At 39.9% G+C, this 23,304-nt stretch overlaps 1 protein-coding gene across 2 annotated transcripts in view; it reads right to left on the reverse strand.

The window, feature by feature from the left end:
• cdh13 (cadherin 13, H-cadherin (heart)) overlaps window positions 1-23,304 on the reverse strand; it is a 508,194-nt gene that overhangs the window by 74,373 nt on the left and 410,517 nt on the right. For both annotated transcript variants that reach the window (XM_066685111.1, XM_066685110.1), the window contains 2 exons: window positions 4,171-4,353; window positions 3,180-3,433 (listed from right to left, as the gene is read on the reverse strand). In XM_066685111.1, the coding sequence (XP_066541208.1) occupies window positions 3,180-3,433; window positions 4,171-4,353 (437 nt within the window). The remainder of the gene's footprint in view (window positions 1-3,179; window positions 3,434-4,170; window positions 4,354-23,304) is intronic.

The following is a 23,304-nucleotide window of genomic DNA, read 5'->3' on the forward strand; positions in this document are numbered from 1 at the left end:
CCCAGGTGTTCCTTGTCTGTGTTTCTCGGTTGGACATTACCGGTTGCATATCTTCTCTGTACCTTTCTAGTCTGTCTGTATCCCTCTCTCTAGTATCTTTGTATCTTTGTTCTACCTGTCTGTATCTGTCTAAATTGTTTCTGCCATTTGGATTTTTGTTGCTCGACTCTGTCTGTTTGTATCTCTCCCTAGCCAGTTAGTCCAGTTGTATGTCTTCCTCTAGTCTGTTTGTTCCTCTCTCTCTAGTCCGCTGGTATTTCACACTCTCCCTAGTCTGTTAGTACTTCACTCTCTAGTCTGTTTGTACCTTTTGTTCCCCTCTGTTCAGATGCCTGTGTCTTGTTCTTTCCTGGTTAGTCTTTCTGTCTTAGTTTCTCTTAGTATCTGTCTAAGTCTGTCTAGAAATCTGTCTAGGTCTCTCTGTTTAGCTCTCCCTGTCTAGGTCTGCTGTGTTATTGCATTTGCGTCTGCCTCCGTCAGTCCGCCCTGACAGACAGCATAAACACCTAGCAGATAATTTCATATGCTGAGGAAAATAAGTAAATAAATAAAAAGAAAAGGGCGGCACGGTGGCGCAGCAGGTAGTGTCGCAGTCACACAGCTCCAGGGACCTGGAGGTTGTGGGTTCGATTCCTGCTCCGGGTGACTGTCTGTGAGAAGTTGGTGTGTTGTCCGCGTGGGTTTCCTCCGGGTGCTCCGGTTTCCTCCCACAGTCCAAAAACACACGTTGCAGGTGGATTGGCGACTCGTAGGTGTGAGTGTGTGAGTGAATGTGTGTGTGTCTGTGTTGCCCTATGAAGGACTGGCGTCCCCTCCAGGGTGTATTCCCGCCTTGCGACCAATGATTCCAGGTAGGCTCTGGACCCCCCACGACCCTAAATTGGATAAGCGGTTACAGATAATGGATGGATGGATGGATGGAATAAAAAGAAAATCACAGCATGGAGACTACCTAAAATATGCTACAACCGTCCCATTTTATTAACCGATCAACATTCGCCTATAAAGCCTTTTTATACCATAAGCCTCCATTTCTAACACTAATTTAAAACTAATTATGTTAGTTTACAAGTACAAGACAGATTTCAAAGCACACAGATGCCTTGGATTGCCGGTTCAAACTGGCAAAAGTTTACACATAGCACAGCAGAATGAACTAAGACCCCAAAATTATTCATGTAACTCAATTTTATATTTGCACTTTAATTAATTTACATTTAAAAAATGATGTACGCCTTCAAATAATAATTTACACATACAATATATTTTGGCTTAAATCTAACTCCATGTAAAGCCAGTGCATGGTATTGCAAGTATAGGATGCCAAAACATGACCAGAGGAAAAGACTTCTAAAAGAGCCTGGAGACATGAATCTACAGGCTGATGACATGATGCTCTATTACAGCTATTAGACTGTAATTTGACTCATTTTAAAAGTTATAGACCTTACCCACAGCTAGGGGAGAAATGTATAGGATTCAATTAATGGTCCACCTACATGTTTGGGGAAGGATTACACCGTGACAGTAAAGGTAATAGTAGACCAACGTGGCTGAATAATGCCTTCCTCACCTCATGAGGTAAATGTGATGATATTTCTGCCACTCCTGAATCTATCTGAGCGATTGCAGCTCTAGGGAAAATGGTCTACCCTGCTCCCAGGCAATGAAATGATAGTCCAGGCAGATGGTCGAAATCTTTGATGCAGAGCAATGGGCTAACGTTTTCTTGGAGGAAACAGTAAGATTGTCAGCAGAAGGACAGTGAAAAATGGAGAGGTGAGAACAGACAGATGGAGAGACGGTTGAGAAGCAGAGACCATGCTATCTCACTCGTCTCCAGCTTTGATTTGTTTGCAGTGTCATTGTGAGCCACCTCGTCAAACTCCAAAGTGAACTTACCCCAGCAGACAACCCAGAGCTTCAGAAGGTGAAATGTGCTCTGGTGTTTGTAAATATGCTAAAAATAATTAGTTTTCATTTCCTTTACTCACTGTACTTGTGCTTTAAGAGCCTTGGCACTCCTGCATTATTAGGTGCACCTCTTATCTACAGAAGAGTAACTTTTCAGCAGAAGGATAGTTATTCTTCATATGTTCCCAAAGGTAAGTAGACGGTCATCCAAAACCTCTGAAATTGGATCACCTTTTAATTGCAGTGTCAATGATTCTGGGGTTACTGCAGTTCTCGCTTGTTTGTTTACTTTCAGGAGCCCTGCATCTTTTAAAGTGGAACAATATGTTTGAAGAAAAAACTAACAAAAAAAACTGTATGTGGCTGAAGTTTGTAAGGTTTTATTCACTATTTGAATTACCATATAAACTCATTTGTCAATTGTTTTGTAGAACTTTGTATTTTTGTCTGTGTTTATTTTCATGCAGTTAGCACTCTCCTGAATTTAGAGTCAGTTCCACCTTAAGTAATCCGAAACAGCAACAAGTCAAACAAGTCAACATTACCCACCTATAGAGCAAGAATAAAGCAATATGCCCACATATTTTTTCATGATTTTTAGTGTTTAGATGTCTCTTCGCTGTCTAAGCAACTGTTTTATCCATTTACTGACACTTGGGTTTCGTAAAGACATCAGACATGTTCCCAGCAAACAAACAGAATGGAGAGCAAGCAAATGGTGAGGAAATATCTTCAGAGTTTTATAAAAGTTGACGCTGCCTTTTACACTGTGTGAAAATTCAAGGTAGGTGTGGGCGATATGGCCCTAGATAAAATCATGATATTTCAGGGTGTTTTGGTGATAATGATATTCTTGATGATATAAACAACCACTGAAAAATACTTTTATTAATTTCAAGAACATATATTAAATTAAATATATTCAATATATATTAATTGCATTAAATCGTTTTATTTATTAAAAAGTTTATTTTACCACAAATGTAACATTTTAAATTATTAAAATATAAAGACGTGACAAAAGAAATCAGTAAACATTTGCTTATTTTGTAAACAACAGTAATTTTCCAACCAAATCTACCACACAACCAAAGTGCAGAAAATATAGTTTGTGGGTAATTCAAGGGAAAGAAACCTTAATATTAACTGCAGAAATCTTAATTATATGTTAATAATCTGGTGCCCATAACATTATCATTTTGGAGATTTCAGGCTTTATTCTCTCAATGATTATAATCCTCATGCTGATGATTCTATTACCTTACCTTATGCTCTGATCCTGACGGTAGTCTGGGTCAGTGGCGTTGAGAATGCCCACAAAGCTGCCTACAGGGATATTCTCAGTTGTTTTAATGATCAGAGGATTGGGGTAGAAGACCGGACCCTCGTTCACATCCTGGACTGTAATATAGACGGTGGCAGTGGAACTGGGTCCATAGATGACATCAGGCACCAGAGGGTCCTCGTTCTCCACCTTTATCATCAGTGTGTGGAAAATGTTGCTTTCATAGTCTAGAGGCTGGGAAGGAGAGCAAAAAGAATTACACACTGCTTTCATTAATGCACTGAATTAATCAAGCAGAACAACATTAAACATATCACCCTGTTCTGAATGACTGAGCAGTGAAAGAGTTATCAGATGTTTGCAAATGCAGTCACACGTTTAAAATTCAACTGAAAGCCAAAACAGTAGATAATAGACCAACAAGGCCATGTTTTACCAATATTTGGCAGCCATCTTGTGATAATGTTACTAACTCGTTGTTTGGCTAGGATATCCACACAACGGCAGTGACTACAGCAGTGACTACAATGCAGAATGTGATTTCAGCACAAATAGACAGAAAAGAAGCCAGTATTCTAGTGCTCTGGGGCCTTCATCCCACTGAGTGAAGTCAGTTGTCATAGTGGGTTTCAAAGGAAATCTGAAGAAAGTTGCTGTATCATTGGTGATGCTGTCATTTTTGAGGAGGTCTTGGCTGAGTAAAGTTAAGGACCATTGGTTAAGCTCACCCATAAGAAACCAGCTTAAGTCTCCTGCTGCTCACACAAGTCTGCAGAGGAAAAAGAGCCTGTCTCTTTCTGAGTTTAAACTGAAATCTCAGTGTACTCTCACAGTGTGCTTGTTCAGATTTGCTGAAATTAAAACAAGCTTACTATAACTTCCACTAGGGCTCTTAGGCCATGACCCTGCAGCTTTTGAGAAATAAAAGTTTTCTCTAAGAGGTTCTGAACATGGAAGGAGGGGGGATGCACCTTTACCACAGACAACATTCCCTCATTGTTGTCAGGATTGGTGTGGATCTCAAAACTCTGATGGGGATCACCATTGATGATGGAGTATACAGCTCTGCAGGCTCCTGTGGCAGGGTCATCTCTGTCGTCCACGGTCAGGTTCAACACCACACCTGTAGAGTCTTCATCCACTGCTGCCTGGAACTGAAGCACAGAGAAAAATACCACATCAAGCACAAGGCCAGTTAGTCTAGCAAAAATGATTCCTTAAAGTGATTTTTGTTATTATCTTTATATTATATTACGTAATAACATTATACTCAATAGAGTGGATGCCCCCACGACGGCAGCCATGTTTAAATAGGTTTAGTACATCTCTGGTGTATTCAGGCCACGTTGTGTCAGTAAAATAGATGTTTCAAATTGTGAAGTAGAATCACAAGAGAAAATGACTACTGGCTTCATTAAAGTTTTCAGAACTTTTGATGGTCTGCTTTGATTCTGAACAGACTCTGATATTCCCTGCATAGAGCTTGCAGAGTAGAGCAGGACTTAAAGAGCAAAACACTAATCACTAAACCAAGCAGAAATATTGACACATGCACAAGTGTCAATAGTTGTGTTTGGTTTAATGATTAGTGGTTAAGCTCTTGAAGTCATCAGCGGCAAAGCGTTCCGCATACAACCACATACAAACAAAATGTATGAAAACAGAACATGCTCTCTAAAAATGCACTGTATTTTTGGGTTTATATAGATTATATTATATGTACAACATAGTGAACCAAGCGATGAAATTAGTTAATCTTGATCTTCAAGATGCTGGCCAGACTGTTGAAACTCTAAAATGCTCAGTGTTTCAGCACTGCAGTAGTCGACAGTTGTTGACTACAATACGTATAGGAGTTGTGAGGGGCACGAAGCACACCAAATTGAGGAGCATAAAAATACCACTCTAACCTCAGTCAGGGAGGAGCTGGCTTGGTAGCCAGACTAATCTCAGACTAGTCTCTCTTCCTACATGGGTTTCCATACAAAGCAAGAGAGGGATATTGCCAATACTAAGACTTAACCCTACCTTCGCCACCTAGGAGTCTTCCACCGCCTTCAATTTTTATTTTATTTTTTAATTTTTTTTTTTTAGGTGGTGGAGATAAGCATTTTTTTCTACTGTGCAACAAGTCCAATTTTGCTGATAAGAGATAAACATTCCCTTGTTTTTGTAATTGCCCTTTTTTTAAATTTTTGTCTTATTTGACAGTGCTGGTCACATGTGTACTATTAAACTTCCTTATGTTAACGTCCATACAACGTCCATATATTTCGATGTTTAGATGTAAGATACTAACTAATGAAGGAGAAGGTCAAAGGGAAATAAGTGAAGAATAACAGTTTCCAAAACTACCCCTTCATTTTTGAGAGACAGTAGAATATCAAACTCCAAGCCTCCAATCTTGCGTCAGACCTAAAATCTTGCCTAGACCTCAACCTCCCTAATGTGTTTAGGATAATTGAATTTTTCATCTGCTTTACTGAGGTATCAAACTCATTCGCTGAGATCGAGATCTGAGTGAATTTTTTTTTTAGGTCTGAAGCAATACTGGAGGCTTCACATCAAGAACACGGTGTGTCCTTGTTCTATTGTTGACTATAGTGGCGCTCACAACATACTTATATTAGACTCTGTATTTCTTTGAAGATGTCTTATTCAGACAATTGTTTTTTTTAACATTTCGAGTCAAAACAGATCATTAAGTAATGTCTGGGAAGGACAATAGCACTTCCTTGTGAAGCAATTCCTAATCATGAGTATATGAATGTGAGAGTGAGTGAGTTACTTAAGCCAGTTCCTTGAGGTGATTTGCTTTTAGATCAAGGTTACTAATAAGATATTTGCCCTCACTATGCTGAGGTAACAGCCTTGGCTCTTCTGAGTAGGTTTTACATTACGTATTGAAACCTTGCTTTAAAGCTTTAATATATTTAGCCCCAAACACAACATTTGTGAGATGAGGTACTAATAACAAATATCACTTTAATTCTAACAAAAGGAGCTTCATCACTCCAGAGAATGTAGCTGCACAGCTCCACAGCCCAGTGCAATAAATGAGATTTATTTAGATAGGTTTTAAAGTCATGCCAAAAAAAAAAAGCTAAATGTGATTCCTCAGGAAATGCCAGCTGAGAATGTCTGGAGAAGAGACTGTGGCTCAGTCGAGGCATTGGAGAAACACAGTATGTGAGCTGAACTCTAAAGCTTTAAATATCCAGCCCTGCCTCCCTCTCTCAGACAGAAAGCATTAAGCGCTGTTTGTTCTGTCAGACACATCTCCCAAACACTATTGAGTGTTACATGAGCACAGCATTAGATAGAGACAGTGTCTGCTCTCCCCGTGTCCTTCACACACATAAACACTCTCTCCCTCTCACTCATGCACAGACATAGACAAACATAGACGACAAAAAACAAAAAAAAAATCTGCAGTTCTTCACTTCTCAAATTACAGAGAAAACTGGCTGGATCACAGCAGAATTGGCCATGGAGGAGCACACCAACCCACGACAGCTCATCCTAGAAGGGCTACTACAGCTAAAAACAAAGCAAGACAATCCGTTATTGCTAGCCCACTAAATCTGCAATGGCTTCAATAATGAAAGAAATGTACCTGAGGCTGTGTCTCCTCTGAGAGAGATCTGAAGCTTGGGTCTGTGTAAAACAACACTTGCACTGTTTTTCCCTTTTACACCACCAACACACCCCACCCACTCCCTCACCTACCCCCCCCCCCCCCCCCCCTCTTTTAAAAGACACAATAATCTCAATAGTCCTTCCTCAATCCCCTCAATGTCACAGGAGCTGCTTGAGGAGATGAAGTGTTCATGGCAGGCCAGATGAGTTCTGGGCCTCATTACCCCCCGCCATCATTTCTGGTCAACACTGTGTAAAGTGAACCCTCTCCCCTTGGGTCCCGGGGAGCATCCCCTCACTGTGGTCACTGCAGAGCGGAACGGACTAACGTAGGCCTGTCAAGGGTTTGGGTATAAGAAGCTTTTCTGCACACTTTTTAATACAAATGTCAGCAGTAAATTCATGTATAAAATCTGCTGCCTTATTTCAGCATGAACAGCACGTTTACAGAACAAACGTGGTATCTCCTTATTGTCATGTTAGCACTTAGGTCTAAGGCACTACTTCTCCTCCAGAAAACCTCTCAGATATGCTTTTAGTTTATGAACCAGGAAGATCTCTTAGATCATCCAGTGCCACTCTTAGTTGTTCCTCAAAGCAGGGCAAAAACCTTATGATGCTGCTTTTAGCCACTATGCTCTGAACCACTGGAAATATTTCCAGTAGATGTGAGAGGCGCTAGGACCTAACTATTGACATATATGTTACATATATATATATTTTACAAATATCCGGTTTGTATACATATATATATACATACAAACCGGATTCCAAAAAAGTTGGGACACTAAACAAATTGTGAATAAAAACTGAATGCAATGATGTGGAGATGGCAAATGTCAATATGTTATTCGTAATTGAACATAGATGACAGATCAAAAGTTTAATCTGAGTAAATGTAACATTTTAAAGGAAAAATATGTTGATTCAAAATTTCACAGTGTCAACCATTCCCAAAAAAGACAAGTAGCAATAAGTGGCTGGAAAAAGGAAATTGAGCATATAACGAACAGCTGGAAGACCTATTAACACTAATTAGGTCAATTGACAACATGATTGTATATAAAAAGAACTTCTCAGAGTGTCAGTGTCTCTCTGAAGCCAAGATGATAAGAGGATCACCAATTCCACCATTGTTGCGCATAAAGATAGTGCAGCAATACCAGAATAGTGTTACCCAGCATAAAAAAGACTTTTAAGTTATCATCATCAACCGTGCATAACATCATCAAAAGATTCAGAGAATCTGGAACAATTGCTGTGCGTAAGGGTCAAGGCCGTAAAACTCTACTGGATGCTCGTGATCTCCGGGCCCTTAAACGTCACTGCACCTCAAACAGGAACGCCACTGTCAAGGAAATAACAGAATGGGCTCAAGAATATTTCCAGAAAGCATTGTCAGTGAACACAATCCACCGTGCCATCCGCCGTTGCCAGCTGAAACTCTACAGTGCAAAGAGGAAGCCATTTCTAAGCAAGCTCCACAAGCTCAGACGTTTGCACTGGGCCAGGGGTCTTTTAAAATGGAGTCACGATTTGAAGTTCTTTATGGAACACTGGGACGCCATGTCATCCGGACCAGAGAGGACAAGGATAACCCAAGTTGTTATCAACGCTCCGTTCAGAAGCCTGCATCACTGATGGTATGGGGTCGCATGAGTGCTTGTGGCATGGGCAGCTTGCATGTCTGGAAAGGCACCATTAATGCAGAGAACCATGTTCAGGTTCTAGAACAACATATGCTCTCATCTAGACGTCATCTCTTTCAGGGAAGACAGTGCATTTTTCAACAAGATAATGCCAGACCACATTGTGCAGCAATCACAACATCATGGCTACGTAGGAGAAGGATCCGGGTACAGAAATGGCCAGCCTGCAGTCCAGATCTTTCACCTATAGAGAACATTTGGCGCATCATAAAGAGGAAGGTGCGACAAAGAAGACCCAAGAAGATTGAACAGTTAGAGGCCTGTATTAGACATGAATGGGAGAGCATTCCTATTTCTAAACTTGAGAAACTGGTCTCCTCTGTCCCCAGACGTCTGAGTGTTGTAAGAAGAAGAGGAGATGCCACACAGTGGTAAAAAATGGCCTTGTCCGAACTTTTTTGGGATTTGTTGACGTGTGTTGTGTGTTCTATTCTGAATAAAACATTAGATGTTGACACCTCCACATCATTGCATTCAGTTGTTATTCACAATTTGTTTAGTGTCCCAACCTTTTTGAAATCTGGTTTGTAGATAGATAGTGTTTAAGTACTCTTGTCTGAACCACTCATACCAATGCAGCACACATAAACACCACATCAGTGTCATAGCAGCACTGAGAATGACCCACCACCAAGACATACCTGCTCTGCTGTCGTCCTACAGGGGTCCTGACCACTAAAGAACATTGTAAAATGGACTACTGTGTAGAATCAAGGAGCTTGGCATAATGTTTTCATCACTACCATTCATTCAGAAATTCTACAACTTAATTATTATGTTTAATCACTTAATTTGACATGTTACATTAGATTACATTAGATTTAATTTTCAAAAGATGATATTTTGTCCCCAACTTTGTATATAGGGTCGAGGGAGATGGAGGCTAGAGGGATGAAGTTTGGATAGTAAAGTTCAGCAGCTGCAGAGCCGCGGGGGATGTGGACAGGTTTGCTACTTCTTCAGCCTCAGCGCTTACGGTACAGAATTTACACCCCCAGGCAAGAAGGGACCAACATCAGCACTGCATGGACAACTTATATGGATTCTCCCTGCCCCTTTTCAGTCTCTTTTCTTTTTCTCTCCAATTTCTCTATTTCTCTCCATTTTCTTCTGTCACTCAATCCCTCCCATCCTTTTCTACTCTCCCTATCTCTCTTCTCAGTCCCTTTCTCCAGTTGCCCCCCCCCCTCCTCTCTCTCTCTCAATTTTCTCCAGGAGCAACAATTTATTTCCTCATCGCCATCCCCTGACCTTTTATTGCAGCATGTTTTCAATCAGATCCATATCTCCTATGCAGTGTTCAGTGCAGTAAAATGCATTGTGAGTGGCCAGAGGTGCATTACACAGAGCACACACAGACCAATTGTACCCCTGAGCTTCACAGCAGCACTATTAAATGATACCAGATCATGTTTTACTAGCAGTGAAGCAGGATAAAAGCTAATACTCAGTGACATAAAGTGGTTGCATCTGTTATGATGACCACTGGCTATCATCATCAACCAGCAATAAAGAGGAGGATCACCTGCCACAACGAAAGTGAGAGGCATCTCTATAAATGTTTACTTTATTACTAGAGAATATCTGTAACTCTCCCAAGAACCTTCCAGACTTTAAAACACACTCTGTAGCACATGCAGTGCCCGTCAACTGATGCAATAAATTTACATTTACAGTATGGACTGTAGGACAAACATCTGAAGTATTAGATGAAATGGGTAATACATATTGATGACATCATAACTACTGTTTCTATCAATTGCAAAAAAAAAAAAAAAAAAAAAAAAAGCCACAAAGCTCCAGAGTCCCACTCCGGGTGATTCCCCATGTTCGTGTGGGTTTCCTCCGGATGCTCCAGTTTCCGCCCAGGGTCCAAAAACACATTGGTAGGTGAATTGGCTACTGGAAAGTCTCCATAGTTGTGAGTTTTTGAGTGAGTGTCGCCCTGTGAAGGACTGGCGCCCCCTCCAGTGTGTTTTCCTGCCTTGTGCCCAGTGATTCCGGGAAGGCTCAGGACCCACCGTGACTCTGAACTGGATAAGTGGTTACAGACAATGAAGAAATATTCCTTCTTTTCTTTTTTAACAGTTCAATATAATAGCACAATGTGAGTTATGATAGAATGATTTCTGGGCTCTGATTTCTTATTGTGTTGATTAGGACTGTTGTCTGTAATCTGTAAAGCTTGTCTAACAAAACAACAAATTACTGGGTACAGCATGGAGAAATTAACTGTGTGTCTACTTCTCATATCAATGGGAACAAAACTCTCATCTCTCTATTATTGAGCTTTTTGTTTTCTAACACACTTTAAAAGCTCCAGCTTGTTTTATTTTGACTAAAATTCCATTTCCTTACACTCAGATTTAAGATTTTTTTTTTCCGTTCTGGAGATGCAATATTTTGTTCTCAAAGAGATGATATACTTATCAGCATATTTCAGCTATTGCTGCATTAGGGTGTCATTCTTTCAGAATTTCACAAGTCTGAGAGCGAGAGAGAGAGTATATATGAATAGAGATTCTCCTGCAGGCCATGCATTGATTAACTCAGTAACACATTACTTGTCCTCTGATTAGAGATCAGCTACTACAGCGCACCCTGCAGTTTCTCACACACTCAGCACTTCTGCCCTGCCACCCAGAGCCTCAAACACACATTTGAAAACTGAACGGGCATCAGGAACTAGTAAAGCAACAAGCATAGAACATATCGTGCTGTGAAAGCTAAGGTAGATTCAAGAATACTTACTTACACTTTTCACTGGCTTCTAAAATCCTGAGGTATATTATAGTGAGTAACACTACTGCCTTCTACACAGCAGAATGAAGTGTGATTCCCAGTTCAGGCAGGAATCCCATGCTATATCTATAAGAGACCCTGAGCAAGATTCTTGGGCAATGCTACATTGCCCTCTCTCTGTGACACAATGCTAAAAATGTCTGCCAAATTCCCTAAATCACAAATTAAAATAACCTCCTACTTAAAATAGGTGTAGACCTGGTCCCTGGCCTGTGGAGTTGGACGAGCATGAGTGGTCCACATTGGAACTGCGCACTAGACAAAAGCACACACAGCCACACATTTCTCCAGATCGTTGCCCAGTCGCGTTTCATTTAATCATCCGGGGCACTGAAGCGGTCAGATGGATGTATTCAATCTTTGTGGGCAGTTGATACTGAGCCCCTGCCATGCCACTGATAAGACCCCAATTCCTCTGAGTGCACAAAGCAACCAGTGGTGTGAGATACTGGTGGAAATAGCTGGGCTCACAGCAGTCCAGCGCTCAGAGAGAGAAGCATGTCCAATGACCTCCTGGAAAGAGAAAGTGACCAGTGCAACACTGAACCGCACTGAGCTGCTCCAAGTCAAATACAGTAAGAGGTTTGAAAATGTTATTTCTGTGACAAGGAAACCTTTATAATGTACATTTTATATATAGGCCACTGTCTGTGTGAAGTGTGGGGTGCTGGGGACTCCCTTAATTGTCCAAAAACATACATTATCATCTGCACTGTCTATGCAAAATTATGCATAGCTGTACATGAGTGTGGGGTGCCCTGTGATGTTCAGGTGCCCTGTCTATTGCGCTCTGTGATTCTTGGTAGGCTCCAGACACACCATGATCCTGATCAGGGTGAGGCAGTGCTCGAAGGTGAATGAATGAATGACCTGTAATTTGACATTCTTGGCATGACCACATGCCTCATAAGTTCACAAGTCATGATTGGGCAATAGACATTACAAGAAGTGGGAATTCTCAGCAATAACGATTACTAAATGTTTAACTAATGCCTCAGCTCATTTTTATGTTACACTAGTTAAGAAATTCTTAAGCATTAATGAATTTAAACATTAATTACAGAGTACTTTGAAGAATCTTAAATGTTAATGAATAATTAAGCAGTGTCTCAGTTAACCATTAACTCATAAGAGAAATAATAAAATTGAGCCTATTGTTGTACATATAACTGAAACGTTTATAACAATTAATTAATGCAACTTAAAGCCTTTTTTTGAAGTATAATTAATTACACTAAATAAATTATTGTGTGAACATTTGCTATTGTTTGCAGTAACAAACATTTAAAGCAACTGACTGAGGTTTTCCCTGATCGGTTTACTCAGCTCATTAGTTAATGGTTAACAGACATTACTTAACCGTTTATTAACATTTAATGTATTTTATGACAATTAAAAATTAGCTAACAATTGAGCAATGTTTAACATCTTATTGTCAATTGTTATAATTAGCAGACATATAATCAAACTATTTTTGAAATGTTTATTACTGCCGTAAACAATGTTAATTAATGTATTGTACACATGTAAAGTGTTAGCTAAGCAGTAGCAACTCAGACCTACAACTAAATACACCAGTTATTTATACCATCATTTATTCTATTAATTGATTTCTGTTCTTGTTCACCCCATGTTATCTTCTCTTGTTTCATACACCATAACATAGCTATGGTCAGGTAAACTGTGTAAACAAACTAAGAATAATTATTTCAACACATCATCATCTCTGATGTGTTAAACACACACTTGTCAATATTTATTCTGAAATGAAGCAAATTAAAATTCTGGCCTTTGCTGCCATCAAAGCTTATGCTCTTCTCTGTAGTCATTACACTAGATGCCTAAACACAGCTGTGAGCATTTGACAGCATTCAGCCACAAACATAACTGGGGTCATGTAATGATGTATAGTTTGTTGAATGATGGGTGGCAAGTGGTGCAACAAGCAGTGTCAGCATCACATATTCCTCCCATGGTCCAAAAACACATGTTGGTGGGTGAACTGGCTACTTAAAAGTGTCCGTAGATGTGAGTGCGTGTAAATGCATGAGTGAGTGGCGCCCTGCCAAGGATTCCGGGTAGGCTTCAGACCCACTGCGACAAGCGCTTAAAGATAATGAATCAATGAACAGTTGAATGATTAGATTTGGGTTTCAAACCTGCTCGTAGCGATTAAAAATTACTAGATTTATCTAAAGGAAAAGCAAAACAGCCAAGTCCTGAACAACAGTTTCACTGATTCACTGATCCCCCTCTAGCTCACTTGCAGTGGTCATGAAGTCCTTAGCCTCAGGTGTGGCTGTCCTTGATCTCATTCTATTCCATCATGCTGTGTACAGTCAGTGGGTGCATATTGAATCAGACGAATTCCCTCATTAAAATAGTTGTCTATATCCTTTTAAAAGGTTTTAAAAGGCCTTTGCAGAAGAATAACATAAAAATTAATAATGAAAAACAACCTTAATGAAAGGTTTTAATTGCAGACGTCCTATTAGTTCACAAATTCACATGTTCCAAGGGCAGACTTTATTTTCAAACAGAATAAACATATAAAGAATGTTATTGAGTTATGCGGCTTTTTTATGATGATAGAAATGCAGGTATGATGCATTAGTGGCAAACAACATAATGGGCTTATTTTTCTTTCTGTAATGTAATACATCTGCCTCCTTTCTGCATCAAGAGCTGAGCACATGGTAAACATATCTTAAAGCAAAACCATCAGTGATTTAAAAACAGGTCAGAATAAAGGCTGAGGAGTGTTTTCAGCAAATAAATAGATGCCCAACAATAACAGGCTCTCTGTGAAGCTTGTTGGACTAGAGGCTTATAGTGCTCCACTGTGTGTGTGTGTGTGTGTGTGAGTGAGTGATGTAAAGGACCTCAGGTCAAGGTGTGTGTATGTCTGCGAATCACAACAAAGCTGATGTGTTGTACAGTTGGAATCAACCCTCTCTCTGACTCTTTCTCTCGCTTTAGAGAAATCATGGTGGTGTGTGGAGAGCTGAGGATCCTTCATTGTCTGTCTGAAGCTGCACCACTGGCTCCACACTGTCACATCAGGGCTTTCCTCATACCTTATGCAGAGAAAGGCCCCCCTCTTCACAAAGCTTGACAGAAGTAATAAGAACCATGGTGGGATTGTTAGGGAGGGAATAGTAGAAATTCGCCAAGACATGAAAACCTGCTGAGGTGAAGCCTACGGGACACTGTGCAAACAGGAAAGCAAAGCCTCCCATCATTACACTTGATAACACGGAGAAAATACAGTCTTGATGGGTACTTCACACGGATACAGGTTTAAAAAATGGATACAGATGTGTTCATCCATGTCCCAGGTAGCACAACTGACCTTACTCTCTGGGCATGTAGGACATGTGACAGATCTGGGAAGTTTGCGATTTCCTGCTCAGTGGTGTTCAAGTTCAAGTTCAAGTTCAAGTTCAAGAAGTTTATTGTCATTTCAGCAGTATATAGTGTTTACAGTACACAGTGAAACGAAATAGCGTTCCTCCAGGACCAAGGTGCTACATAAGACAATACACAACATTAAAGTGCGACTAGTGTAAAGCTAGTGCAACATGAAACAGTGCACACGCATTAAAGTGCAAAGGACATAGAACACAAAACAATACACAACATTAAAGTGCAACTAGTACAAATCTAGTGCAACATAAACCAGTGCATACACATTAAAGTGCAGAAGATATGGCTAAGAAAAATACAAAACAATGTCCCTACAGTACAATACAATACAATGTAATGTAATACAAGACAAATGTGTATCAGTGGACGATCAAAAAGAAGCAGGGGAGAAGATTCGGCACAAAGTGTAAAATATTCCTCATGACAGAGAGGTACATCCAGGATGTAATTAGGCTAAATAGTTCAGAACAAGTTAATTTATTTTTCCTACTTATTTACATTTACAACACATAGCTACACACCACTTTAAACTGCATACTGTCACTGCCACTGTAAATACATATAAGACTTTTGAAAGTTGATCCAAAGGTGAGTTACTTCTAATTGTGTCTAGGTTAACATGAAATACACAGAAACCTAGCGTACAGTGGTATCCATAACACAAACCAAGGGCAGGTGTGTAGTTTAAAAGAAACATGATAAACAAAGAGAGGGAAGAAGCCACATGACAATAATAGATGGCAGATACTGGAAAGCTGTGGGGGATAATTTTCTTTCATTTTTGAAACACAGTAAGCACATGGGGGAAAATACAATACAAAAATATGTCATAACACAGGGCTATATCTGTTTACATGGACAACAGGCAGACTTGTGAAATATCTTCATAGTTTGTAATGAGTACATAGGACAGATGGTCTTCATAAAATGTGTCTCCGAGATATCACTTGTGCTTTTTAATTGGGAGTTTATGGCAGACAATGCCAGTAATGAGAGCAATGAATGTTAGGAACAAATGAGTCATTAGAGGCACTTTAGGATGGAAGACAGGGATAAAATTAGATTAGATTAGCCTTTTCTCATGCTCCTCAAAGAATAGTGCTTGTCTTCCGTTGCTAAGCTAGAATGAAGGATTACAGTCCTAGCAAAACTTCAGGACACTGGCAAGTATTTATTGCTGTCTGATATTAAAATATAAAATCATACAACTCTGTGTGCTATTTAGACTAAACCGAACTTCATACGAGTTTCTTAGACTTAATGGAAGGATCAGTGATCTTGTACTCAGTGGGTACCAAGATTAGCAGAAATGGGACCACAGTAAGAACCTCTTTTTCCTCAACAAACAGCTTAGTTTGCTCTACATACGACTAACACTACGTACAGAGAAGCTGATCCTGAATCTGAGAATCACCAACTCTGTCTGCAGACATTCCAGTGAAACTGTCTCATATTTCAAAATATTTAAATACACAAAATAAAAAAAAACTTCTTCTTTCCTCTCTAATCAGATCAGCTAGACCACATTTGGCTGTGTATGAAATTTTGTAACGTTGTTGAGCTGCAAGTGACCAAACAAAGGTGAACCTTGCAATGAAAACAAATATGACTGTGCCAAGAAATGAGACACAAAACTAACTTGAATTAAAAATTGTAAACAGAGTTTAAACACCTTTTTTTGGTTAAAATATGTGGAGAGATTATTTCTTTAACTGTGTAAAATGGTTTGAAGCAGAGTTCAGTGTACAGCTTTGTGAAATATAGTTTGCCCTTTGTGTGTATACATACTGTAGAATCGCCCTGAACAATCATGAGGTTCAGGAGGGGAGGAAAAAAAAATACACTTACTTTAACCTTAACACTAACCTTCAAAAGTTCAGAAACAGCGAGATTTTCTTTTCCCAGCATTGCTGAAATAACTTGGGGTGGCTTGATATCACTCATTCATGTCAGATTCAGATAACAGATACTGATACCACCAACTGGAATATCTGCAGATACCGATATCAATTCAACACACATTTGTCTGGATGCAGTTTGTTAAAACTGCCTGGCTGCTAACTGCTTGAGTGCACTGGTTAAAGCAGAGTTAAATGCATTGTTTGGAGGAGGAGGCATACAAAAAAATTAGGGAACTTCACAGATATATATTTTTTTCATTTTGTGAAAAAGTGCATTTTCTGTGGCAATATCTGCGTTAGTATTTATGTAAAAACAAAGAACATCGATCATCCTTCTTCCGGCGAGTTTCATACTGATACTGATAATTAATACTGGACTGACGCGCCCCCTAAAAAGTCTAGGGCACAATTTTATTTTAGCTCCTAACAGCGCTAGAGGTAGACAGGGGTTCTTTTGTAGTGCTCAGAAAATAACACATATGTTATCTATAAAAGTGCTGTGCTCCTTTTGTAAAATATTAACCAATGTCCTAAGATCATGTTGCTAGAAACTTACAGGATTTGCAGCAAATCTGACAGGGCTCTTAGTGAACTAGGTCATGAACTCATGACATGGGAAAAGTCTCTCATGTTTCACAATTTCTAGAACATACATTCTATATTACTGTGAATTAGCATTCTCTGCAATAATACTGCTACTTATCATCCCTGCATTGTTCAGCTGTTTGTTCCAATGATGCACATCACACAGAACTCTGCACCACCAGAAGTACAATGTTTTCAAAAGTGTGCAGTATTGTTAAAACATAACAACTTAAAAAACCTAAAGAAAGTAAAAAAGGGACAAACAGTAATCACTAATGCAGCAGGGGGAAGGATTTTTTTTGGTAAACAATTTAAACCAGAGAACTGCAAAATAAGCCACAGAGGGATTTGCATGTATAAGAAATACATTCAGCAAATAACCTGTGGTGGTGTGTATTCATCATAGAACGGGAACACTAATCAATCCTGCCAACTCTAAACATAAATGCACATTAATGCACCCTAATGCCTACTTATTATGCTCGTGTAATTTCTCTTGCAGATTTAATGTGGGGTTATTTAATATTATTCAGAATGTTTCCCCTCCTTGATATGCCTCTTATGCCATATTAGGCATGTTCTTGATTTAATGCACTTTGTGTATTCACTATTAAAAACTTATCAGAAAACCATGTGGCGGCTTCATTGTGAAACTCAACTAACCACGTCCAGGATTCTGATTGCAAATATAATACGAGCTTATTTTTGCTTTTTTTGTATTTCTGTGTGTGCTACTATTTTCAGCTTAATACAGCTCTACTTGCTCATATTTTACCCACCAGCCTGAGAGATGTGCAGAAATAAACCACATTCATCGCTTATTGACGGGGAGAAAGGGAACCCAGCCATCGCTTCATTTTAAAGCCAAGTGTGTTTTCGGCAACCGTGAACGAACGGTACATGGCAGAGCTGGGATTGTAACCCCTCCAATGAGGATTGTGGACTGTCTTCCAATAACATCCAATAAGTTCTTTAAAAAAATTGCCTTATTTTTGCCAATTCCACTCATTAACTCTTTGTTAGCTGAACTCCTCTGATCAAACACAATGCCGCTAACAATTGTAGCATTAAGGTAATTATGTACCTCCTCTGAGAAACATGATAAAATAATTTTATACTGCCACTAATGCAAGGTCACCAGACAACTCAACACCCCCAACATAAAGCGACAACTGCCCAGGTCTGTCACATCAGTTGATAGACCCCTCTACTGACTGGCACAATGCTGACTGAGTGGAGAGGGGCATTCCATCTATCCACAGATCGAGGCCAGTGTGCTTCCTTTAGGAACCTTGTCCTTTGATGGTTAGGGCGTCACTGGGGATTGAGCCCATGATCTCCCAAATGACAGGGCCAATGGTTAGACCTGTGAAGGTTCAGACATGTGAAGGTTAAAGGATGTAGGAAAGAAGACATGGGATTTTAAAACAGCACTCCATCCACTGACTGGTTAATGAAAGCCTGCTGAATAAAGGAGGCTCTTCAAAGACAAAGCAGAGCAGAGCTGCAGCTCTTGTCAGAGAGCGTGAAGCCTGAAGGACACAACAAGATGCCGAATAATCTGCTCAAGTGCTAGCTGATAGTTGATGGTTCAGACATCATCTATGGTGACATGAGAGTGCATGGCCATAGAGCTTATGGACTGTCATTAAAATGAATAAAAGATCAAAGGATAGCAGAAAAAGAGAAAGCCTTTTCAAGGTTTTCTCCCTCTTCAGTACAATCCCCTATCTTTCAAGTCGGAAGGGCTACCGTCATCAGTCACCACATTACAAGTAATGAGAGCAATTGAGTCCAATATCTGGGATGGTCACTAAGAAACCTGCATGCATATATGTTTCTGAATCTCCTTAAACCTGAGCCTCAGCTACACTTTTACAGTCCTGTCTCAGCAGCACACAAGCTCATCTGCTTTGCAATTTGATTAATGTTCAAAACAATATTGAATTTACACACACAAGTCAAATTTTCTGGCCAAATTTCCCCTTGTTATCAATGGCCAGGACCTGCAGAATGGAGAACAGTCAACCAAAATAATATTTACTACCTAAATAATACCTGTTCTCTGGTGCTCCTCTGCAGGTCCTGACCACCGAAGACCAGGAGGTTGAGCAACAGATTAACAATTACATGTAAAATGTTGTCTGCAGATGATGTTTTTGAAAAGCTGTTGTTCATGAGGCAGACAAACGGCAGACAAACGATTTAGACTGAAAAGCGGCTTTTGAGCCTCTGCCTGCGGTCAGGAGTTTTTTATTCAGAGGCTTCTTGTTTGTATTTAGTTGCTTGTTGTAGGTGTTTTAAATCTATCACCAGCACACAGACACAGCACCAACAGAACATTGTTAAACACAATATTCAATTCTCTTCAAGGTCAATTCAGAAGAGAATTCAATTCAATTCAAGGTCTGAAGTCGGCTTTTAATTCACTAATGTAATTAGCTTAAACCATGTACCTGCTGCACCATTTAAGGTGGAACTGAAAGGCTGGCTTTAGTGTGCTATCTATGAACAGAGAACATTTTATTTAGCTCAGTTCTGTCAATGTCCTCTGGTGTTGGACTTTAAACATAATGTTTCTTTAAGTAAACAAGCATAACAAGGTTAATCCACAGGACAATAAAACAAAACCACACAACCCAGCTGTTAAAACAAGTTATATGTCTCTATATTTTGAGTTTACTTTTGTGAACATTCATTTCTTTAGTGTTCCTGAGGTAAAGAACGTGTGGAGAAGACGACATTCTTATTGCATCAATAGCAGCTAATCTTACAGTTCAGTTAAAAAATCACTCTCTATAACAAACATCGCTTCCAACATATATTGTGATTTTCTTTTTTTACATTTCTCATGTAATATCACCTCCAAACTGTGCCCTCCATCTTTTCGATTTTGGGTGTCGTCTGAATCACGTGACTAATTTCTTTAGGTTTCTCGTGAGAGGTTGGAAGCTTAGGTTTGCTCAATGTGAATGATATATGAACTAATTTTCACTTTGAAAACCAATTAAACATGCCATTTGACAAGTTTTCTTCAGAGTTTACATACAAAAAATATATCTGAATTTATTTAAAAAGATATTCTTCTGTAACATCACTACAATAAACAACTATTACCATAATAACTGTTTATCTTCAGAGTACCTCCATGAACTGAGCTTGACCACAACACTATAAGCAACGCTCTCTTAGCGATCAATTCTACAGCATGGCGCTCAGACTTATTTGGTTAAATAACATCATCTAAACAAGCGCGTCCAATCAAGGTTGCCGGGGTTTCAATGGGGTTCCGCTAGGGCTGTAACGCCGAGCTGTAGCCATCATTGTTAATGTCATTAGCATTTTGATGGAGCAAGATTCTGGCTGTCACTGCAGGGGAGAGCCGAGGCTCAGATTAGCTGTCAGTCTCCTGGAGTGACAGGGACGATAAGCAGGATCAGTGCTCCTGCACCCGCACCAAGAAAAAATAAAAACGCAACGAGCCGGTGGTTATCATGAGGTGCCAGCGGGTGGGTGGGAGCCTGCCTAGCCCCCCTGCAGCAAAGCAGCACAGGCCTTTAGCCTCCCTCTCTCATCGGCCCACAGTTCCAACAGGACAGAGCGAGGAGGAAGAAGAAGGAGGAGAGATAATGGAGGGAGGATAGATAGGTCTGGCATTATCCTAATAATATTATCGCTCAGGGACTCCACTACACTGCCCCTGGCCGGAATTATCACTGTGTAGAGACTCATTTTCCTGTCAGGCACTGCACATATTTGTTTTCCAAGGAAGAGAAATGTTGGGCAGCGGTGCAGAGGGCACAGAAAAAAATACCCAGTGAAAAGGTCAGGGAAGGGAAAAAAAAAACACAAAAAAACCACAAAAAGCAAAAAAGGCAGCTAGACGCCCCCTGCTCTGCAGTATTTCGTTTGAGCTGTCTACAGTAAATGACTGAAACTTCCATAAAACAGACTGAGGAAAAAAAAATATCTTTATATCTTTTACCTTTTCCCAAAGGTACATGCAAAATCAAAATTAATGAGTCAGTGCAACTTAAAATATAAATAAAAAACTAATATTCTACTTAATTATAAGATAGATTCACATCCAGATATGAATCTGATGTGTGGGCATTCAACATGAATGTGAACAGTCAGAAAAGATTTCATCACCAGCAGCAACATACAGACTGTGTGCAACTCTGTGAGGGAGATTAAGCTATGGTTTCGCCACAAAAATAATGCACCGAATGTAAGAAAAGGCAGGTGATAGCTGAATCTAGAAGAGTACTCAAGTGTAGAAGCAGTGACCTACTTTGTGGTTTACACAAATCATAGGGAGCCATTTGGGGTGGAGCTAAATAAATGTATCAATGTGGGTATACATTCCATTTTAAGGACAGATTTGTTCCCATTACAGAGTGATACAGGCCACATTTATGAACATGAACCACTTGTAAAATGTGAGCAGAACGGTGCTGTTAGTTGGTGTTACTGCTATAAAGCTTGTGTCCTAGTGTCCTTTGTTTGCCTATGCTCCTAGTGGAGCATTCTCCCTGTTGATGTGTGGGTTTCCTCTGGGAGCTCTTGTCTCTTTCCACAATTCAAAAACACATGTTGGTAGGTGGATTGAATATGTGAAAATGTGCACAGGTGTGGGAATGTAAGAGTCTCTTATGATCTGTGATGACCTGGCACTATGTCCGGTGTGTGATTCTGCCTTTCAGCCAAGGATTCCAGGTAGGCTCCAGACTCATTGCAATCCTGATCAGGATGGAGTTACAGAAACCAATTGAATGAATTAATGGTGCCCACTCCAGGGTATGTTCCCTCCTTGTGCCCAGTGATTCCAGGTAGGCTCCGGACACACAGCATCCCTGAACTGAACAAGCGGATGCAACACACATACATATTAACTGAAATCAATCTAAAAGACAAGAGCAGACTGACGGCACCTTGGTTTTTTCAGACACCAATTTCCTTCCAAAAAAAATATATAACTGCTTAAAGAATAAAGGGTGTGATATTAAACTCAGTAACAACAAAGAACAAATGATATTAGGCAATAGCAAGGCACTGCTGGCTTTCATCAACACTGTCATTAATCTTCTAATATCGAGCACACGCTCAATCTTAAAATGAATAACATGTCAGGGGATTCAGAGTCAGCTTTTCCTGTCTCCCTTCCTCATAAAAATGGGATTATGGGCACAGTAAAAAGTTAATTATTGTGGCTATTCCCCAAAGTATCTAATGATTTCCACAGCCTGGCAGGAGCAGCTATTCTGAGTGTGCGAAAGTTGGTGAAGGTGAATGCTGAAGTAAAGAGCAATGCTGTTAGGATGATTTCTGTCTGGATGAGATCATCATGATGCAACTCTGTGACAGGATGTGTAATGAAAGAAAATGAATTGCTGGCACAGGGGAGCTAATGGAGAAAAAAAAATTTATAAAATCAATGTTCTGTTCTTTGCCTCAAACAGACAAATGTGGAATGCTACAAGTTAATGCAATAATGCGTTGTGACCATTTGTCCACTGATTACGTATTTGCTTCTGTTTTCCTTTGTGTGGTCCATATGTTGTATTTTCTAGGTACAATACAGGTAAATGTGTCCACCAGATGTTGTAACAGAATAAAGCAGGACAGTAACTGTGGCACAGAGAATGCAATGTGTGCAGATGGTATAGTGTAGGATAACACCACGGTCCTGGAGGCAGTGAGCTGGGAATATAATTCCTAGCTCAGTCACACCACACTATAGCAATACCAGTCCTTGGGCAAAACTAAGAGAATACTAACATTGTGTACACCTCTGACGAAAAAACAACAACAAAAGTTTTCAACCAAAAACTGGTTCTTGAACTGGTTCCGTTCAGGATTTTTAGAACGTGATCCAACCCGGTTTTCCACAAATGTTGCAGGGTTGCTTATGGCTGAGTTCAGGCCAGAGCCACAGATAAACAGACAGTGTCAGGAAAGCCTTGGTTTATCCACTGTTTACAGCAGGTTCACATCAGAGTGATACAGGACATGATATGTGTGTAAATGTTGCCAAGTTCCA

This window comes from Hoplias malabaricus, chromosome 11, assembly GCF_029633855.1.
Source record: "Hoplias malabaricus isolate fHopMal1 chromosome 11, fHopMal1.hap1, whole genome shotgun sequence".
Lineage (NCBI taxonomy): Eukaryota > Metazoa > Chordata > Actinopteri > Characiformes > Erythrinidae > Hoplias > Hoplias malabaricus.